General features: G+C 43.0%; 1 protein-coding gene across 1 annotated transcript in view; it reads right to left on the bottom strand.

Annotated features, from left to right (window-relative positions):
• The window catches only part of prom (prominin), a 123734-nt gene that overhangs the window by 77041 nt on the left and 25617 nt on the right, over positions 1-21076 (bottom strand). Inside the window, exons 2-3 of the mRNA XM_019050037.2 lie at positions 20982-21037; positions 9717-9943 (exon numbers count right to left, since the gene is read on the bottom strand). Coding sequence (XP_018905582.2) covers positions 9717-9943; positions 20982-21037 — 283 coding nt within the window. The remainder of the gene's footprint in view (positions 1-9716; positions 9944-20981; positions 21038-21076) is intronic.

Below are 21076 nucleotides of genomic sequence, written 5' to 3' on the forward strand. Positions count from 1 at the left end.
CTGAACTCTAGGTACATGATCTTTATGCGAGGGAACACGTCTTATGATGTTTCGAATGCTTCGATCCCTGTGTGACATTCCATCCAGCTGAAGCAAGACCTTGCGTTGCGCGCTTAAGCGACACCAGCGGAAAAACTCGACAACGGAAGCATGAACTCCCACCAAACAACTGAGTATGAAATCCAATTCTGCCGTGTCAAGGGAAAACGCCGTTTAAAAATTTGAATGTTGCCAAATTTTCATATTTTTCCCCTCGTAAAAATGAAAAAATGAAAGTGATGTATATAGTTTCATGAAATTTTCAGCTTTTTTCGATTCGATTTAAAACAAAATCGATCTGAAATTTCAGCCAGAGCAAAAAGAAGAGTTACTTTTTAAAGAATATGGCTCAAAAATCAGGATGAGCGCATCAAAAAATCTGGATTATACTCTTAGCTTCACAAGTTGCGTAAGAGGTTTGCGTTTTTTTTAAGCGCCCCGCTTCAAAAACTACGGCACAGCACAGGTGCACACTCCGCAAGAGGCGTTGATCCACCCAACCCTTGCACACCAGGATGCTACACAATTTTCAACAGCAGCGCTAAAATGTTTCTCAACGTTCTTCTCTACTCAGTATCTGCAACTCACTTTATGGTACTGAACTATGAAATACATAGTATGAACTCGTAGTTCAGGACTATAAGGTAAGTTGCAGTTAGTATAATCCAGTCACTCGACAAAGTGATTAAAAACCAAAGCTATGAATTATTCAGTTGTTTTCAATTTGCCTTCAATTGCATCTGCAGCAATTGTTGTTACGAATATGTTGTGCGCACTTATTTCTGCTGATTACATACTTGACTCTCTGAAGGCGAATTATATGCGCGAGAAGCGCACTCTGCTGGAGAACGAACGAATCAGCGCACATAAAACGCCTTCAAAGAGTCAAGTATGTACTAAGCTGAAATCAGCACGCACAACATATTTGTAACAACAATTGCAGCAGACGCAGCTGAAGGCGAATTGAAAACTTTCGAGCAATGGCGGGCCTATTGAATATTACTTCATAAAGATCAAAAAGAGGAGTTGATTCTCATTTTCTAGAAAATCACGGTGTCCGAATCGAGCACGTCTAAAATACACTCCTAACTCCACAATTTTCGTAAGAAATATACGGTTTTCTACCTTCCTGCTTCAGAGACAATATTACGGCACAGGTGAACCTTTCGTAGGAGGAGTCGTTCCGTCCAACCCTCGCAAACAAGGGTGCTACACAATATTCAACATGGCTGACGCTTCCATGTGCGAATCGTGAGAAAGCACTGTAGCTGAGGTCCATATCAACGCTATATCATATCGACGGTGAAACTACCAAACCACGTATCTCGTTTGCGGTGTTTAAAAATCTACGCTCACATTTTATTTTTTTGAAGTAGACCAAATCAATATCATTCCTTGAAATTTTCACGGAATTTTCTCCGCACAAAGAGGAAAAATCACAGAAATTTTCAAGACTGGACATTAAGTAGTTTTTCATTTAAAAAATAAAGTATGACAGGAAGTCTGCGACGTCGCAAACCGAGATACGTGGTTTGGTAGTTTCACCGTCGATATGTAAATCTGAACAAGCCGATTGATAAAATTCCGCCTGGTCACGTGTGTTTTGGCGGGTTGCAGTTGGCCATTTTGAAAATTTTGTAGCATCCTAGTACGCATGGATTGCATAGAGCGACTCCTCTCACGAAGTGTTTACGTGTGTTGTAGTATTATTTTTCAAGCGGGGAGCTGAAAACAACGCATACTTCTCACGCAGCTTGTGAAGTTCGGAGTTTTTCCGGACCGAGTTTAACAGAAAAGAACCAAGCCACATCAGCAATTGCCAAATTTAACTGGGTAATTTTATTTTTTACGAGAGAACGTTTGTGTGGATTCTTTTGAAAACTTTAAGGAATTAGCTTTGTACTATGCAGAAGATTCACTGAAATTTGCACGAAAATCCGCATAACCGTCTCCATGTAAAAAATTAAATTGCTCAATTAAATTTGGCAATAGCCGATGTGGCTTGGTTCCAATCTGTTTAACGCGGGCTATTTAAGAATTTTTTGAAGTTCTCATTGTGATTTTTAAGTCATTTATACAAAGAGCAACGCTTATTTTTGATCCAACTGAAGTTTGCTACGGGAATACTGCCCATTGTCTGGAAAATTGGGAGAAAAATATCCACACCTTCCCCAATAAATTTGCATTTTATTAAAGGAAATTTAGCAACGCTTGAAGCTTCATACGGCGTTTTTCCATATGAACGTATGAATATTCGAGAGATGCCAAATTTATTCGCATAAAATAATTATTTTTGCGGTGAATCATGCTTGAGAGTATGCAACTTCTCCTCAAAATTTTCAGATATTTTAGATTCAATCAGATAAAATTTGAAGAAAAACATTAACAGCTTTTCGAGTAAATTCCCATATTATTAAAGGAGATTTGGCAATGCCTGAAGGTTCATAAGGCGCATTTCCTTAGCGCGGTAGAATTGACCGATGTTCCGCACCAAGACCAAGCGACGACGGATATATCTTCCCAAACTCATTCATACCGCGAAAGTTTACGCATAACCGCGCCAAGTTCGCCAGGGAGTGCTTGTTAACCCGTAAACATGGTACGGACGCCTCGACCGGTACGAACGGGTAGACTTCGCGAGGAGGGTTCCCAAGTCGGGTCTCGGGGGACGAGGGGGGGGGGGGTTGGAGAGGGAGGGGTTGGAGAGGGAGGGGTTGGAGAGGGAGGGGGTGGAGTCATCGAAGCGTAAAAATTACACGCTTTTGATGATACTATTTATCAAAGTCAGGTGCGCGGAGCCGTTGAATATATTTGTCAAGGCTCTGGCGAATCGTTTCTCCACGTCTGTCGGGCAGGGCGGTTGTTTGCGCCCTGTTTCGGTGGTTTGCATAGCTGACGGGTTCGCTGTTGACTATATGGAGGTCAGCAGGATGTCTGCAAGGATGATGAGGAAGTTTCATGGAATAGACCGGCGTCTTCCTCCGAGGGTCAGAAAAAATGGAGATTTTTGTAAAAGGAAATTGGAAATTTCCTGTCAATTTTGAAACAAGCGTGGAAATTCCGGTAATAGGTCAAAATGTCCAAAAAAAATGTCCAAATCCTGAATGCCCAAAAATTTAAAAAGGCCAAATATCAGTAACGTCCAGCAGACAAATAAGTCCAAAAGTAGCCGAATGTCCAAATATGGAAAGAGTAATTATATACTAACTGTTTGTTGTTATGGACAAGAATCATTTTTTTTTTTTTTTTTGGGGGGGGGGGGCTTTTCATGACAAACGGGGTAATATTAGCCATGTTTGTTATATTTGTCAATATCACTTAAAATTTGGAAAATAAATCAGTAATGCATTTTTAAAAGTAAGGATTATCCTGCTCTCATGAAAAAATTTATCACCATTTTTTCTTAACCTGCATCTCTCCATTGTCCAACGCATCTGTTTCTACGGCTGCATTCACAAACAGCTTGCAAACCTGCACCCAAAAATCCATTGACAACTCAACCAATGCCTAATCTCACATTTGGACATTTGCCTACTTTTGGACTTACTTGTCTACTGGACATTACTGATATTTGGCCTTTTTAGATTTTCGGGCATTCAGGGTTTGGACATTTTAACTTTTGGACATTTTTCTTTGGACGTATTGACCAATCACCGAAATGCCAGGGATTGCAGCAGTTTTTGCATAGGAAAAAAGTATGGTCGATCTGAAATGACTGTGGTACTTTAGTGTAAAACGAATCTAACAACTCTCGCATATTAAAGTCAATTTATACCCCCAATTACCATATGGAGTATGGACTGCATTTATCAAAAAGGATCCTGCGCCATTACAGTGTTGTAAAAATGTTGCTCCTTCATAGTTATCTAAAAAGTCTCCTAGAATAGCAAAAAGCTTTGACTTTCCATCAAAAAATGTTTAATTTCAAAGGGAAATAACTTTGTAAATTTTCATACCGTGCAGGTACTAAGTATTTTTTAAAAGAAATGAAGAAGTTGTACGATTTTGAAAACAGTTCAATTTCGCTGGTTCTTTTTTGCTAAATGCGGTCAATCTGTCTACATACACCTTATTTCCTGTTTAAAACTCCATGCTTATTTCAAATGAAATGTAGTATATAATATTTATTTATCATTTAAACAAATGTTACCACCCTATGACAGGGGGCGATAACACGATGGCTTTCAGTTTAGGGAGCCAATCATACGCTCCTCAATATTCACATTATTGTAAATTGTTTAGTGTCGCGCGAATAGATACCCATTGAATTAGGGTAGTGGTGGCAAATTTTAATAAATAATGTGTTGAAAAAAGAGAGAGAAAAATGACTTGGTAATACAAGTTTGGCAATGAAAAACATATTATATGGTAGATCATACTTGAAGTATCAAAAATTGCACACATGCATTTGACGCTGATAAGAACGTAAGCTTTGCAATGCGTTCCATCGTCAATAAAAAACTTAAAATTTGTAAATGTTTGCCTTCTGAAATATTCTAATTTTATGGAGTAATTTTCCCGAAATTAAGTAGGTTTTTATTTGAGTAGCAGAACGGTCAAAGGGCACTAGAGCTTAGCAACACAAGATGGGCATGTTCTCTTTTCCCGGCTGGCTCTTTAGCTGGACGTATTTCTGTCAAACGGAACTATGTGCATTAAGACATGATCCCTGAGACCCATAAGAATACATGCATTACAGGGCTCACGTCATAATGCACATAGTTCCGTTTGACAGAAATACGTCCAGTTATGGTGGCAATTATTATACGTATTGGAGAATTCGTCATACTTCTACTAGTATTTACCATACTTTAGAGAAATAGTACCATGAGTCTGAATGTCCTCATCTAACGGTATCACTGTATCAAAAGGTGAGATGATCTAAGGGAATTATGGGAAACAATTTTCTCAAGAAATAATTAGGGAGAACTGTGAAATAATTGTAAGTGCACGAAAAAACTAGAATCCCTCCCTCCTTTCGAAATTTCACTGAAAAAAAATGAATTGGCGGGGAATTTGAGGAGCATATTTACACTATTTTCCTAAGAATGTTGGGAGAGCGGAAAAACATCATTGAATTTAGTGAGAAAGGAAACTGGGAGTTTTTCATTCGGATTATTGATTAAAATAAATTAAAATCTGGATGAGGAAATTTCAAACATTCCCAGCAGCAATGGTCAGATTCAAGCCCTTGCCATGAAATTAAGTTGTGATAATGTATGAGCAAAAGAGAAAATAAGGTTAATCAAATGAGCTGCAATAAATACACTGAAAAGAAAAACAAGCAGTTCCAACGCCCAAGCGTTGAAGGGCGCTTCTTTGTCAAAGCATATTACTACCAACTTATGTACCCGAAGACTGACGAAGCTGGAATTTAAAGTGGGATTCTTTTACCGCAAAACCCTTCAAAACTTCTGATCGACCGCGAAGTCCTGAAACTTTCCACAAGCATTTTGTGATGAATTTGAGTCAGTGGTGAATGGAAACATAAAGGATTCACTGTAAATCAGACGACGGGAAAGAGCGGCGGAACCTCTAAAGCTGGTGCGTCAACGCGATCTAGCGGACAGCGGCGTCGCGACGCTGCGAGGTAGGGCGCGCAGGTCGCGGGGCCGCGTGAAGAGGAGTTCAGCAATGGGGAGGGGAAGCGCGGGTCGCGGGGAAGAGAGGGACCGGCCGGCCGGCGGTGACATCGGCGCTGGCTGGACCCATATTCACGGCGTGAACGCAGGCAGCGCTAATGTCTCCGCTAACTGGAGTTGGGGGTCCTTATTCATTCTCTTGGTCCATGACATAACCTTAAACCTTCCGCTCAATGCCGCAAACAGCTGACGTGTCGATGCTGCGCCAAGAAAATGAACCAATCACAAAGTAGCACAGTAATACGTCACTAAAATGAAGAGATCACGTGACTGTTCGTAATATTTTCAAATCGATCTGAAAGTACTGCCTCGGATATAAGTATTTAAAGCATAAGGAGGCCCTAAAATACTTTAACCAGGTAAAACGTCCGTGCGAGATTGTTATGCTTAAAAGCAAAACATTTCACGAAAACTTTTACGAATACCAGATGCAGAAAAAAATCCAATTTTTCCCGGGTGTACCAGAATGGCGTCATTACCCATAAGGCAAAAGGGCATGTAGTATAGTACATGTTACATCGGGGGAGTCGAACGGTTGGAAAGGGCGCATCTGGTACCCAGAAGCGCCCAACACATTGGATCTCGAGTCCAGACTCTTAAAAACATCGACAAGAAAAATACTCTTGGTTCAATCAGATTTAAACTTAAATCAAGGACCAAGCCTCTTCATTTGAGCGGATTTCCTTTTGATTAAAGCTTAAATCTGATTGACGAAACAAAAGTCCTTTTTCTTGTCAATGTTTTCAAGAGTCTGGACTCGAGATCTAATGTGTTTTTTTCCAATGTATCTGGCTCTCTGTCACGGAGTTTTGTGAATAATTCTTTCTTGTATTGATACGCTCCATGCTGGATCCTGGAATTTTCTCTTCTCTCGCTTATTCACGACTGATCAACATTGTGAATTTATCGTGCGCCCGAAACATGAAGTGCCAGTGATGGAGAGAGTTTCAAGGTTTTTGGGATTCAGCCATGACTAAGGAAACCAGTCGTGTATCTCGCATAGAATATCTGTCAAATAAGATTGATTTAGTATTTTAACGAAACTGCAACTCAGTCCTACACGCTTTCTTGTGCAAGTCGTAAGTTCATCTCGGCAATTTATCCACGTGTTCGGATGACGAGGTGCTTAGAGAAGTTTTCAACAATACGCTTCCAATAGCTTCAAGCAATACGTTTCCTTGGCAGTGAAATTCGTTCGGTCAACGAACAGCTAATTCAGCATTGAAACTTTGTTGCTCCCTTATTGAATGACCTTGATCGGTAAAACCATAGTTCGTAAATTGATGGTTAAAGTGCGAAACCACATACCTTTATCGCTCAAAATTTCCGATCCTACTTCATTTTGCGAAGAGAAGCAAACCCAATTCTATGAACTGAAATTTATACAGAATATTCTGCTGGTAGAGAGAAAAAATGAAGGAAATTTTCAAAAAATGGTGATTAGTTTTCCGAAGAAAAAATAAAGTACGACGAGAAGTCTACAACGTCGCAAACAGAAATACGAAGAATTGATACGAGAATCAAGGAAGCCTTGCCCCTTCAAGTTCGACCCGTATTTTGTGATACAACTATTTGACCATCAATGTCGTGATTTGGTATCGCTCGAGATTGAAGGCGATTATTCTGCCTCTCATTGCTTATCAAGATAGTAGATAAATTCGATTGTCAGTCTCGCCAGGAGACCAGTCTTTCGATTCATTAACCAACATTTTTTTTTACATTGGACAGATTGAACCAAAATAAGCCTAACTATATCAGACGTTGTCCAATTTCTCTCAAATTTCCTTGTATTATAACAGACAATCGAGGAACATTCAGACTTAAAATTTTGGGAGAATATTTTTCATAATTTAGAGAGAATTCACGGGAAATTTTAAGGAGCTATGCCGTTTACTTTTCTGTTAAAAAATAAAATATGAGAGAAAATTAGGCAACATGAAATATAGTTAAGCTGATTTTCATTGAATTCATTCCACTTTACTGTAATTTTCTCAATCTTGATTTAAAATTTCAACGATAATCCCGCTCAGTACTTCCAGTAGCATTCTCATTATTTGAACTGTTGAAGTAATTGAAAATAAGCTCCCTTATTTTGTTTATTCCTCAACTCATTTCCGAATTGGCAAGACTCGCTGGTGGAAGCTAGCATGCAAGATCCGAGATAAACAGTCTCAATTAAAAGTTCGGACTCCGCAGTTTGAAGTAACAAGTGGTTACTACCTAGGATCTCCGGAATCTGAAGTTTTCGCCGAGCCAAAGAGGCAATTGATGAATAGCAAAGTTTTTTTATGATAACTCAAGCGAGAGAGTGGTGAACATTTGAAAGTTTTCTCATTCGCCACCGAATTGTTTCAATTTGAGCTCTCTCTTAGACTCGGTCTAGACGAGCCCACTGTTAACTATTCTTTCCCTTACTTATTGAGACTCTGCGAGATTGTTTGAAATATATCGCAGAGAAGTTTTCTCTTTAAATAAATCCGCCCATCATTACCCATTATCTTACATTCCCGCCAGGATAATTCCTTAAAATGAGCGGTAACGCAAAATTTTACTCATAAAAAAAGTACCCAAATCGCAAATCCCCGACGCATGCAAGAGGTCCATTAGCCAGTTCCAGACGCTCAAACTGGAGGTTCAGTCTGGGGGCATCGATGTGGGTGTTGACTGTTGAACATTTACAAAAACAGTAAAAGCCTCGATACACGATCAAATTCCCGAATCAATTACATCAAAGTGTCGGGTGTCATTAGTTTCAAAATCGTTACTAAAATCGGCTTAATTTTCAAATGAAAACCTGGCAGAAATTTTACATGTGGCAAGAAATGATGAATGGTGGCACTCCATTCCGATCAAAATTTGACGGTCCGTTTAATTTTAATCAAAGAGAACTGTTGAATGGTGAACATCAGTCATTAACTGGTCTATTTTGATCGGAATTGGTTCGGAATTTGACCGTGTATCGAGAGCTTTAAAAGCAGCACAATTGTCACATTTATCAAGAAAAAATGAGGGAAAACCGTATATTTTGGTGATTGTTGTTTTCGGAGTTTTGGTTCTAAGGTCATCAGCCCGCTGACCTTTGAAGTTTGACAGTCAACACCCGCAGCGATGCCCCCAGACTGAACCTCCAGTTTGAGCTTCTGGAACGGGCTATTCTTGGATTAAATTTTGCAAAAAGGAATAAAGAGCACAATGTTGATATGATTGCGCAATTTCATCCTATGCGAAAAGAACTGAGATCATGCAAAAATATGAAATTCACACGGTAATTCTGTCGTGCTAAGGAAAAACGCCGTATGGAAAAACAAACGTTTTGACGCCATTTTTTCAGATACTTTTGTTAGCAATTTCATCTAAATTTCCTGAAAATTTCAAGGGAAAATATCCACAGCGTTCTTCAAAAATGAACGTTTTATCGGAGGAAATTTGGCAAGTCTCGCACGTTCATACGGCGTTTTTCCTTATAGGATGGCAGGATTGTAGTCTTACATTTACAGTTTCTGGACTGTAAAATAGAAACCGTTTACAGATGATCAGGTTTTCCTTCCAAGATAAAAGAACTTGCACATTCTTAGCATCATTTCAATGCTCAGGTGTAAATGGCCTTAGATGCTAAAGCACCCGCTTTAAAATAATTTTATCTTACTACCACCACTTGGTTCCTTTTTACAAGCCTCTTCCCCTTAGACTTCTCGATTCCTCCCTGTGGCCCCCAAGGCCTCCCCTGTGGACCCTTCGGACCCCCCTGTGGACCCTTCAGACACCTCTGTGGACCCTTCAGACCCCCCTGTGGCTCCTAAGGCCTCCCCTGTGGACCATTCAGATCCCTCTGTGGGCCCTTCAGACCCCCCTGTGGACCCTTCAGACCCCCCTGTGGACCCTTCAGACCCCCCTGTGGACCATCTAGATCCCCTTGTGGAGCATTGGCGCATTTGGCAACCCCGAAACGCATAACTCGAGAGTCATCTCGGCGTTCGTGACAGGAAATGCAGCGTGCAAAGGAGTGGAGGCGAATAGGTAGACTTGTAGACTTACAGGAAGACGGCGAGGAGGATCTGGAGAGTGAGGGCGAGGGTGGCCCGCTGGCAGCGGTGGGCGCGGGTGGGGAGCATATCCGGGGGCGGGGGCGGATGCTGGGAGGACGGCGGCTTCTCGTCGGACATCCGGTAGCAGAGGTGCACGAAGACGACGCACGGCACGGCCAGCGCCAGCATCCCCGCCAGCGCCGAGCAGTAGATGAAGCCGAACTCGTACCATAGCGACTGCAACAAAAAGCCACGGGGAAAATGAGCTCCAGACGATTAAGTGGATTGCATTTTGCAAAAAGGAACCACTAGCATTGCAATGTTGCTAAGATTGTGCAACTTTTTTGTCTTGGAGGAAAAACCCGGTTATCTCTTAATAGTTTCTATTTATATATATATAAAGTCGCTTTATAACGCACTCTGGCGTTCTACGACACCCAAACGCCACATATGCCTATCTTCCCAGAGGTTCTCGGGCAACTGACACCGCAACATCTCTTCGTCAACGCCCTGCCGCCAACCCTTAGTTATAGTTTCTATTTTACTCGCTAAAAACTGTAAATTTAAGACAAAAATTACCATCTGAATTTCATAGTTTTTCACAATTTCCGCTATTTTATTGCAAAGGATGAAGTTGCACAGTCTTAGCATCATTGCAATGCTAGTGGTTCCTTTTTGCAAAATGCAATCCAATTAGTTTTTAAAAGAGAAACAACTTAAAACGGGGCTAAGGCCGCAAATAATGAAAAGAAACACATGAAATAAAATAAGGAACCCGGGACGTTTCGCAGGGATCACACCCGCAGTTTCAACCGGCAAAACAAGAAAAATTAAAAGAAAGGACACTATGAGCCTCACCTTTGTTATTGTAAGACTCAAAAATAGTTTTTTTATAGTAGTATAGTTATTCATAGTTGTTTTATTAGTAGTTTTTAAATATACACTGAAAAAAAAACACATTGGATCTAAAATCCAGACTCTTAAAAACATCGACAAGAAAAAGTAATCTTGATTCAATCAGAATCTAGCTTAAATCAAGAACCAAGTCTCTTATTTGAGCGGATTTCGTTTTGATTCAAGCAAAAATCCGATTGAATCAAGAGTATTTTTTCTTGTCAATGTTTTCGAGAGTCTGAACTCTAGATCCAATGTGTTTTTTTTTCCCAGTGAGTAGTTTTTAAATATAGTTTTTTTCAAGTAGTTTCTTTATTATTGCACCTAATGCTCTTTTCCTTTACAAGGCAATGCTTAGAGATGGTGGCGGAGGCGCGCAATGGAGATGTTGCATGTGTGAGGAATTTGCGATTTGACTCTTGATTCTTATGTTAAAGTTCGCGAGAAACACGAAAATGCCACTGGTTTTTTCTGAAATCAACTCCTAAGCTCAAAAAACGCTCTCAAATTCGAGGCTGTAATGGAGGGGATATCCCACGATATCCTGAGAGTCCATCTCTACATCAAGACGAACTCTCCAGTGGAAAAACAGTGTCCGAAAAACCAGTGGCACCATCGTGTTTCTCGCAAATTTTTACATAAGAATCAACAGTCAAATCCCAAATTCCTTACGCTAAATATATTCCTTACTATACGGTCACAACTGCAAAAGTGTCAAAGGAAAACCGACAAGGACAGCGTGGAAGCCACTAGCAACATCAAGATTAATCATCTGTCACGTTGGTAAGGCGCAATGATACAACTATTCGTACTCTCTGAAACGCGTGAGGTATCACGCCGAATTTGAAGGCGTTGTAAAAACTGCTAGGTTTCGATATCGGGATTGTCTTGTCGCATTAAGATCGGAGCACAAGATCAATGGAATGACTGATGTTACGAGTTAATGCAACAGTTTTGCGCACATCTATTTGTTTTAAATTTTTGTTTGCATCTATATTCCGAGTTGAGAACGAGCGTGTGATTGGCGCGAAACGTCAACGAAAACGAGGCTGTAATGGAGGGGATATCCCACGCTATCCTGTGAGTCCACGTCTACATCAAGACAAATTCTGCATGCAAAGATAGGAAGCAAATACATTATCAGGGTTGCCGTGTTTTCAGTTTTAGAGTTCTCAAATAAAGTGTCAGCCCTTGTCAATGTATTTGCCCCCTATCTTTCCATGGAGAGTTTGTCTTGATGTAGAGGTGGACTCTCAGGATAGCGTGTGTTGGCGCCCATGCGCCCTGAAAATATCGAACATCGATATCGCTCCGCCACCTATCGCCCTTTTTGCTAATTAGCGATTTTGGTTATCGATTTCCCCTATAGATCGCGCATGCTTGTCAATTAGCACTCACTCATCTGTCACCCCTCCCTTTCTCGATAATGGACTCTTCCATTTTTTGCATGCTACGATACCGCGTTGCCAGCGCTCTCTTCGTGATGGTTCCTCCCCTCAAGAGGACCTGTTGAATTCTGCTTCGACCTGCGTCCCCGTTGGTTTGCCCTCTCAGTTTTCTCTGGTGAAAATCGTATCTTTTGTGTAAAGTTCTCGATTTATCTATCTTTCTTCGGTTCTCCATCCTTGGATTAACCTGGTAGTTCTTCCTAATCGTCGCATTGGTTGTATTCAGGTAGAATTCATGAATTACACCTCTTTAGGAATCTAGCATCTAGGACCTCAGCCCCCCTTAGGCTTTACCTCGTGGTTGCTAATTTCAACCCTGACGAATACCAATGTAATTTTCACCCTTTGTTCCCTATTTGCCCTGAATACCCTTCATTAGAGCTCAAAGTGAACAGATCTTCCCTTTTGTTCCCTTGAAACCTTCCCTCAAGTTCCCTTATCCTCTGGAAGCTCCAAGTTCAAGGTCATGCCTAGATCCCTCATGACCATGGAAGGCTAAAGTTTCAATTATGACTTCATGAGCAAGTCTTGTCACCCAGGAATAATGGTTCGATGGTCTCTGCATACTAACACTCCATGGTAAGCCTCATGTTTCACTCAGACATACCCCTTTATGACGTATGATGATTTATGTATTATGTGTTCCCACACCCCCGCCCCATTTCAGATTTCTCTAAGTTCAATCTCTTAGGTCCTAAAGATACAGTCCACTAAATTTATCGGAATTCAGGCCCCCCAAAGATCGATTTTACCTTTCGATTTTATAGCGGCACAAACATGGTCCTAGCCGAGCCGCATTTGTAATATAATGAATTTTGGACCACTCTTTAAAGTAAATGAATGAAGCTTTATGTGTCAGCCACCCTCAGAAACCCTTTTTCTAAGCTGTCACTTTAAAGTTCTTAAGCTTCATAACATGTGAGTGCAGGCATGGTTATATTTACAAAATTTAAAGTTATGCTTGGCATCTCTGGAGTGCTGGAGCGAGTTGAATGAACAGGTTCCCAGTCAGGCCCTATAATTGATTACACCTGGTTCATAGGCTCCGCCTCTTGTATCCTACCCTCCTGCCTTCAATTCAATAGTACTGTTACCCTCCCTTTATTCTTAGTTTTTTCATTATTTGTCTGAGTGAAGAAACACATGATTTAGGCCATTTTGAACTCCAGCCATTGTGTGCCAGTGTCCGTCGGGCTCCCTTCCTGGGTGCCTTGCTGCTTATGAAGTCATTTTCTTTCATGAATTGATTTAAATACATTTTCAAGTTATTGCTCACTGATTTGAGCCCAATTTGTACCTCAAGCAACCTGTTTTCTCTTTCTGGCTACTCCTTAGTGAGACAGATAAGAGCTGCTATTTCAGTCAAAAGTGAGGTTATATACACCAGTGTTTTTCTCCCTGTGCATATTATTCTTATCACCTCACCATTATGAGTCTACACAACGAGGGTAGTGACTCACAAAAGGGTTCAGATAATGAATTTGATGATCAGGTGAATGGAGAGAACCCTGGCAAGCAGCCCACCAAGCGCTCCATGCGCCAAACTGCTTCCAGAGCTGTTCAAGTCCCTGTAGAATTCACAGCCCTATACGCCAAACGCAATAGGTACTATGATATGTTGCAACGTTCCCTTCTGGGCGCACAAGCCCTTAATTCTAGAAATTGGTTCTCCTTTGAAGGAACTTGGAATAGAGTACTGCAGATTGAGAGTAATTTCAATGCAACCCAAACAGAGATTATTGAGCTGAACGCCACTCTTCCCCCTGAGAAACAGTTAGAGGTAGATATCACTCAAGCGCAGTTTGAGGACATGTTAGATACCATTTCAGTCAAATATTTCGGTTTGAAAAATGCGTCCCAGATTGTGAACGTTACACCGCCCTCGTCTCCCTGTGTTAATTCGCCTTCGCCCTCTACCGTGCAAAGCCCTTATGTTAAAGCTCATGTCACCCTGCCTCGCTTATCTCTGCCTACATTTGATGGAACCCTTTCTCAATGGACCACGTTCCATAGTCGGTTCAAAGTTGCTATTCATGAGTCAAAGTTGAGTGACGTTGAGAAATTTCAATATTTGTTAAACGCCCTGTCTAAAGAGCCCTTAGATTTAATTAAGACATTGGAGCTAACTGCAGAGAACTATGAGGGTGCATGGGACATGATTTGTACCAGGTATCAGAGTAAACGTCGTCATTTGTTTTCACATTTTAACGGCTTGTTGGAACTCCCTGAAATTAAGCACAAGAATAGTTTGTCTAATTTCTACGCTAAGATTCAAGAGCATATGAATGCTCTCTCCTCCCTCAATCATCCCTCAGAGACTTATTCAGCGATGCTTGTTACGGTAATTTGGAGGAAATTTTCTGATAACCTGCGCGGCAGATTTGATGATTTTAGAGAAGATGCGTCTGAGTATCCAACGCTCAATGAATTGTTATCATTTATTAAGTCAGAGTGTGCCAGAATCGTTGATAACCCTTTCACAGGCAGTTCCAACTCGTCGTCCTCCTCAAATTCTAATGCCGGCCGCAATACCAAGGTACTAGCAGCACAAAATTCCCCTAAAAAGAACCCTTCGAACAGCCAAGCTTCCGATAGTAGTTCTTCATCTGAAAAACCGAAAACTTCTCGCGAATGTCGTTATTGTGAAGATGAGCCATCTCACAATACATTTAACTGTCCTACTTTTAAGGCCCTGACTCAGCCCGAGCGCTGGGAAGCTGTGCAAAGCAGGCAACTCTGTAGAAACTGCCTGGGTAGAAATCATTGGTCTGATAAATGTACTTCTAAACGTGAATGTAAAGAGTGCAATGGCGCTAAGGGACGTCATCATAGTATGCTTTGTCCTACTTTGAAAAACCCTGAGCCCAACACTTCTCTTCATACCGCCCTTGTTGCCAAGTATCGCCCTTTGGCCGCAGTAATGCCAACCGCTAAGGTTTTTCTTACTAGTTTAAGCGGACAGAAAGTGTATGCCAAAATGCTTTTAGATTCGGGATCTTCAGGTACCCTAATTACGTCTCGCCTTGCACGTACCCTGAAAATCACCCCGAAGCCCTGCTTAAATGCTATCAACGGTATAGCGAACACGCCCATTCCTGTAGCAGGCACGGCGAAAGTTGACGTTGGCATTCCCAATGGTCGCATGGTAGTTTATAATCACCCTGTAACTGTCATGGATAGACTTACCGGTTCGGTTCCCGCCGTCCCCCTCTCACCTGATTTTCAGAAAATTTTCCGCGATTATACTTTAGCTGACCCAGAATTAGATCGCCCTTCAGAGATAGATATTTTATGCGGTGTAGATTTGCTCGCAAAAATTCTCACTGGTGATAATGTCCCTGCTCGTGATGGCCTCATGGGCCTAGGGACCGTTTTTGGACTCGTTTTAGTTGGTTCCACCTCATGCCTGGTGACTCAACTCCCTCCGACAACCCCTGTTACGTTGTTGACCGCGCTCCCTGTACACGCGCACACTCCTCAGCCTGACGTCATTGAGAAATTCTGGCGTTTAGAGGAAGTTCCCCCTCCCGTTAAGTCTACGCCAGAAGAAAGGCTGGCCGAGAAAATTTATTCTGAAACCACTGTTCAGCTTCCCGATGGTCGCTATGAAGTCAATTTGCCCTTTCGCCCTGATCCCCCTGCCCTCGGTTCCTCTCTCGATTTAGCTCGCAAACGTATGCTCGCCTTAGAAAGGCGTTTCGAGTCAAATCCGAAATTGGCGGAAAAATACCGGAAATACATGGTCGATTTTGAAAAGGATGGTTTCATGTCGCCAGTCCCCCCGAACCCCTCCCCCGAGGAGGCGCCAAAGTATTTTTTGGCTCATCACGGTGTCACCAAAACTACCAATGGAGTGACAAAATTGCGATGCGTTTTCGATGGCAGCGCCCCTAGCTCCACGGGCGTTTCATTAAATGACACTTTGTTGGCTGGCCCTGCCCTCCAGAATGACGTCCGTGACGTCTTACTGAACTTTCGCGCCCACCCTGTGGTTTTTGCCTGTGACATTAAGCAAATGTACTTGCGCATTAGCGTCACAGAAACTCATCGCCCTTATCAGTGTATTTTATGGCGTGCTCACCCGTCAGAGCCGCTGAAAGCGTATTATTTGAATACTGTCACTTTCGGAATTAATTGCTCGCCCTTTTTAGCAATTCGAACCCTGCATCAACTGGCCAGGGATCACGGACATAAGTATCCTAACGCAGCCAAGAATCCTTTTAGAGTCTGTTTACGTCGATGACGTCAACGGGGGCGGACCTACCATTCGTGTCGCTAAGGAGCACCTCGAGGAGTTGATCGCTCTTCTCGCCCTGGGAGGATTCTTCTTACGAAAATGGTCGGCCTCCCACCCCGAAATTTTAGAAAATTTGCCCGCGGACCACCTAGAATGCCCAATCATTGACGAAAATGATGAAAGCCCGCGGTTTTCGATTTTGGGCGTACAATGGGCGCCAAAATTGGACTGTTTCACTTATGTAATTAATTTAAAGCCTCACGCAGCCACCAAGCGCGGCATTCTCTCCATGCTTGCTTCAATCTATGACGTCTGCGGATGGATTGCACCCGTGACCTTCACTGCTAAATCCTTAATGCAGGAAATATGGAAATTGAAACTGTCATGGGATGAGCGAGTTCCCGATGAAATCTGGCAACTGTGGTCCAATTTCTGTAGAGAATTGCCAGCGCTGCGCAAGGTTTTGATTCCTCGCTGCTTGTATGTGAGCGCGGAATATTTTGAAGTCCATGGATTTTGTGACGCCAGTCAATTAGGATATAGTGCCCTTTTGTATCTTAGGTCTTCGCCCTCCCCGGATTCTGAAGCCCTTGTAAATCTCGTCACTGCTAAAACGAAAGTCGCGCCCCTGCGTCAGGTCACCTTACCGCGTTTAGAACTTTGCGCCGCCGATTTGCTCGTTCAACTTTTTCACGCGACGTTGCCAAAACTCCAAGAAAAATTCGGCGCTGAGAATTTTTATGCGTGGTCAGACAATACAACGGTTTTGCATTGGATAAATACAGAATCCCACACTTTGAAAACTTTCATTGCTAACCGAGTTGCCCGCATTCAGGAGCTTGAAAATGTCACGTGGCGTCACGTGCGTTCGGCCGATAATCCCGCGGATGTGGCAACACGGCCCATGGTGCCCTCAGAATTGCCCTCGAATGAATTGTGGTGGCACGGGCCCCCCTGGCTCTCATTGCCCCACTCCGAATGGCCCGAGGAGCCCCTCGGCGCCCCAGATTTAGACGCCATGGAATTTAAGAAGGAAATGGCGCCCCCTCCCGCCCTTGATGCCCTTGTCGCCCTTCCGCGCCCTACAATTATTCCAGATCTTTCCTCATGGGATAAAATTGTTCGCGTGATCTGTTACATTTTTCGCTTCATTCACCGCTCGCGAAAAATACCTTGCTGTAAAGGCCCGTTGGACTTGACAGAAGTGCGCACCGCGGAAATTTGGATTGTGAAGTTTATTCAGGCCGAGCATTTTTCTGATGATGTTAAATTGTTACAGCGTGAGCCTAAAGCACTCTGCTCATTGAGAACACAAAAGCTAACGCCTTTCCTTGACAAAGATGGGCTTCTGAGAGTGGGCGGAAGACTGCACAACGCAGATATCACGCTTAACGCCCGTCACCCCCTCCTCCTCCCATGCAAGGACAAGTTAGTGCGTTTGCTCGTAGAAAAATATCACGCAGTGAACCTTCATCCCGGCCCTCAATTATTACAAGCCCTTATTTCTCAAAAATACTGGGTTCTAGCTGGCCGTTCCTTATTTCGCAGCGTTGTTCACAAATGCGTGCACTGTTTCAGAGCTCGCCCATCCAATGCAGTTCCCTTAATGGGTTCTCTTCCTGCCCCCCGAGTGCAGCCTAGCGCGCCCTTCGAGCGCACAGGCGTTGATTACGCTGGCCCTTTCTCTGTGAAACTTCACTCCAATCGCACCGCACGCACTGTCCCGGCCTACGTCAGCGTTTTTGTCTGTTTAGTCACTAAGGCGGTACATCTCGAAGTTGTAGACGGCCTTTCCACCCCTGAATTTATCGCCGCCCTTCAACGTTTTATCGCTAGGCGCGGAAATCCTTGTTTGATCATGTCCGATAATGGAACGAATTTCGTCGGCGCGGCCAACGTATTCGCTCGGATTATGAAATCAGCTGATCCTGCCTTACAGGAATTTTTTTTGAAAAACAATATTCGATTTGAGAATATCCCGCCCTCCAACCCTACCAGTGGAGGCCTGTGGGAAGCCGCCGTTAAGAGTATGAAATCGCATTTGAAACGAACCATCGGAAATGAGAGACTTTATGCCGCGGAATTCTTAACATTGATATGTCGCATCGAGGCGATGATGAATTCGCGCCCTCTCACCCCTATGTCATCAGACCCTAATGACTTTCGCCCTCTGACGCCCGGTCATTTTCTCATTGGCCGCCCGTTGTGCTGCCCTCCGGAACCGATTTATTTTGATCAAGACATGTCTCGCCTCCGCCGTTGGGAACTTGTAAATGGAATGTTTCAAGCAATCTGGCGGCGATGGAGCGTTGAATACATGCACACTCTCCAGCCTCGCGGCAAATGGGTCAAAGAGGCCCCGAACTTAGAAGTAGGAACTTTGGTCCTCATTAAAGATGACAATTTACCTCCTCTAGAATGGAAGCTTGGCCGCGTGTTAGATGTTTACCCTGGTAAGGACAAGCGCGTTCGAGTAGCTTCGGTGAAAACCATTTCCGGAACGTATGAGCGCCCGGTCCTAAAGCTCTATCCCTTGCCTCAGCAAGACTGACCCCCAAAGCACCCCACCTCACCCGCTGGTGCACGACCTCCGGCAGAAAGTGGTGCCGCCCGTTCTTCCACTCTGGAGCAGCCAGCGCCTCTCGCGCTCCAACCCCAAGACTCAGAACGGCAGCCGCATCTCGCCTTCTTCGCCTTCGTGGTTTGCCCATCACCCATCGTCGCCCTTGTAATGCACACCCCTTCCCTACGTGTTTCGCGCCTCTTGTACCCGTTATTTCTTGTGTTTCTCGCCCTTCCAAAGTTAGCGCCCCTATTCTCGCGCTTCGCCCTTCGTGTACCTCGTCCTAGCGTTCCTTTTATGTCGCCCTGTACTTTCAGTTCGTGTCTCTAGTTTTTAACCTTTGTCGCCCTTGTACCATCAGGTTCGTTTTGTAATCCCTCCGTGATTCCAAGGGGGGGAGTATGTTGGCGCCCATGCGCCCTGAAAATATCGAACATCGATATCGCTCCGCCACCTATCGCCCTTTTTGCTAATTAGCGATTTTGGTTATCGATTTCCCCTATAGATCGCGCATGCTTGTCAATTAGCACTCACTCATCTGTCACCCCTTCCCTTTCTCGATAATGGACTCTTCCATTTTTTGCATGCTACGATACCGCGTTGCCAGCGCTCTCTTCGTGATGGTTCCTCCCCTCAAGAGGACCTGTTGAATTCTGCTTCGACCTGCGTCCCCGTTGGTTTGCCCTCTCAGTTTTCTCTGGTGAAAATCGTATCTTTTGTGTAAAGTTCTCGATTTATCTATCTTTCTTCGGTTCTCCATCCTTGGATTAACCTGGTAGTTCTTCCTAATCGTCGCATTGGTTGTATTCAGGTAGAATTCATGAATTATACCTCTTTAGGAATCTAGCATCTAGGACCTCAGCCCCCTTAGGCTTTACCTCGTGGTTGCTAATTTCAACCCTGACGAATATCAATGTAATTTTCACCCTTTGTTCCCTATTTGCCCTGAATACCCTTCATTAGAGCTCAAAGTGAACAGATCTTCCCTTTTGTTCCCTTGAAACCTTCCCTCAAGTTCCCTTATCCTCTGGAAGCTCCAAGTTCAAGGTCATGCCTAGATCCCTCATGACCATGGAAGGCTAAAGTTTCAATTATGACTTCATGAGCAAGTCTTGTCACCCAGGAATAATGGTTCGATGGTCTCTGCATACTAACACTCCATGGTAAGCCTCATGTTTCACTCAGACATACCCCTTTATGACGTATGATGATTTATGTATTATGTGTTCCCACACCCCCGCCCCATTTCAGATTTCTCTAAGTTCAATCTCTTAGGTCCTAAAGATACAGTCCACTAAATTTATCGGAATTCAGGCCCCCCAAAGATCGATTTTACCTTTCGATTCTATAGCGGCACAAACAGCGTGAGATATCCCCGGCCATTTTGGCCTCAACTTGAGAGCTTTTTTTGAGCTTGAGAGTTAATTTCAGAGAAAACCAGTGGCAACATCGTGTTTCTCGCGAACTTTTACATTAGAATCAGTTATCAAATCGCAAATTCCTCACACAAGCAACATCTCCATTATGTCATCATCGCAATGAGCGTGACGGAACCCAAAACGCCTTCAATTATTTGGTATGCAACACGAGCATCCGGAGAAACACGAATAGTTGCATCCGGGAGTTGTATATTAAAAGAGGAAGACTTCGAGTGGGTTTTCGCCAAAAGCGACTGCATTTTTCTATATTATGATTCAACGTGCGGCTGTCTTGCCTGAAATGAAAATAAATGGAGCCTTTGTTGCAAGGCTGAATATAAAATTTGTCGATTTCGGATCATTAAAACGATTTCCGAGAGTCTTATTGAATACTGGTAGCAATTTGACAAAGAACGGACGCTGCTTTTGGTCAAACTTTCCGCTCAGTTGCTACGAGGCACAGCAGCAGAGTATACAGAGCAGTTTTCCTTCGATTTATGACGGTAACTTTTGCAATAATTGCAAAATTACATACTAAGTGATGTAAGGATTTCAATAAAAAATATTTGGATGTCTTTAAATCAAAAGGGACTACATTCATTCTGACATGAGCCCTGAGGTCCATATGAATACATTAATGACAGGGCTCATGTCATAATTGATTTAGCTCCTTTTGGTTTGAATACGTCCATTTTTCCTAAACTAGGATGCTTACCTTGAAGAAAAGGCCGATCAAGGAAACCTGATTCCAAAGTAATTCCTCAACAATATCTGTGAACAGAGAAGTATAAAGGTGTATGAAAACGTCCC

The sequence above is a fragment of the Bemisia tabaci genome, chromosome 9 (assembly GCF_918797505.1).
Source record: "Bemisia tabaci chromosome 9, PGI_BMITA_v3".
NCBI lineage: Eukaryota > Metazoa > Arthropoda > Insecta > Hemiptera > Aleyrodidae > Bemisia > Bemisia tabaci.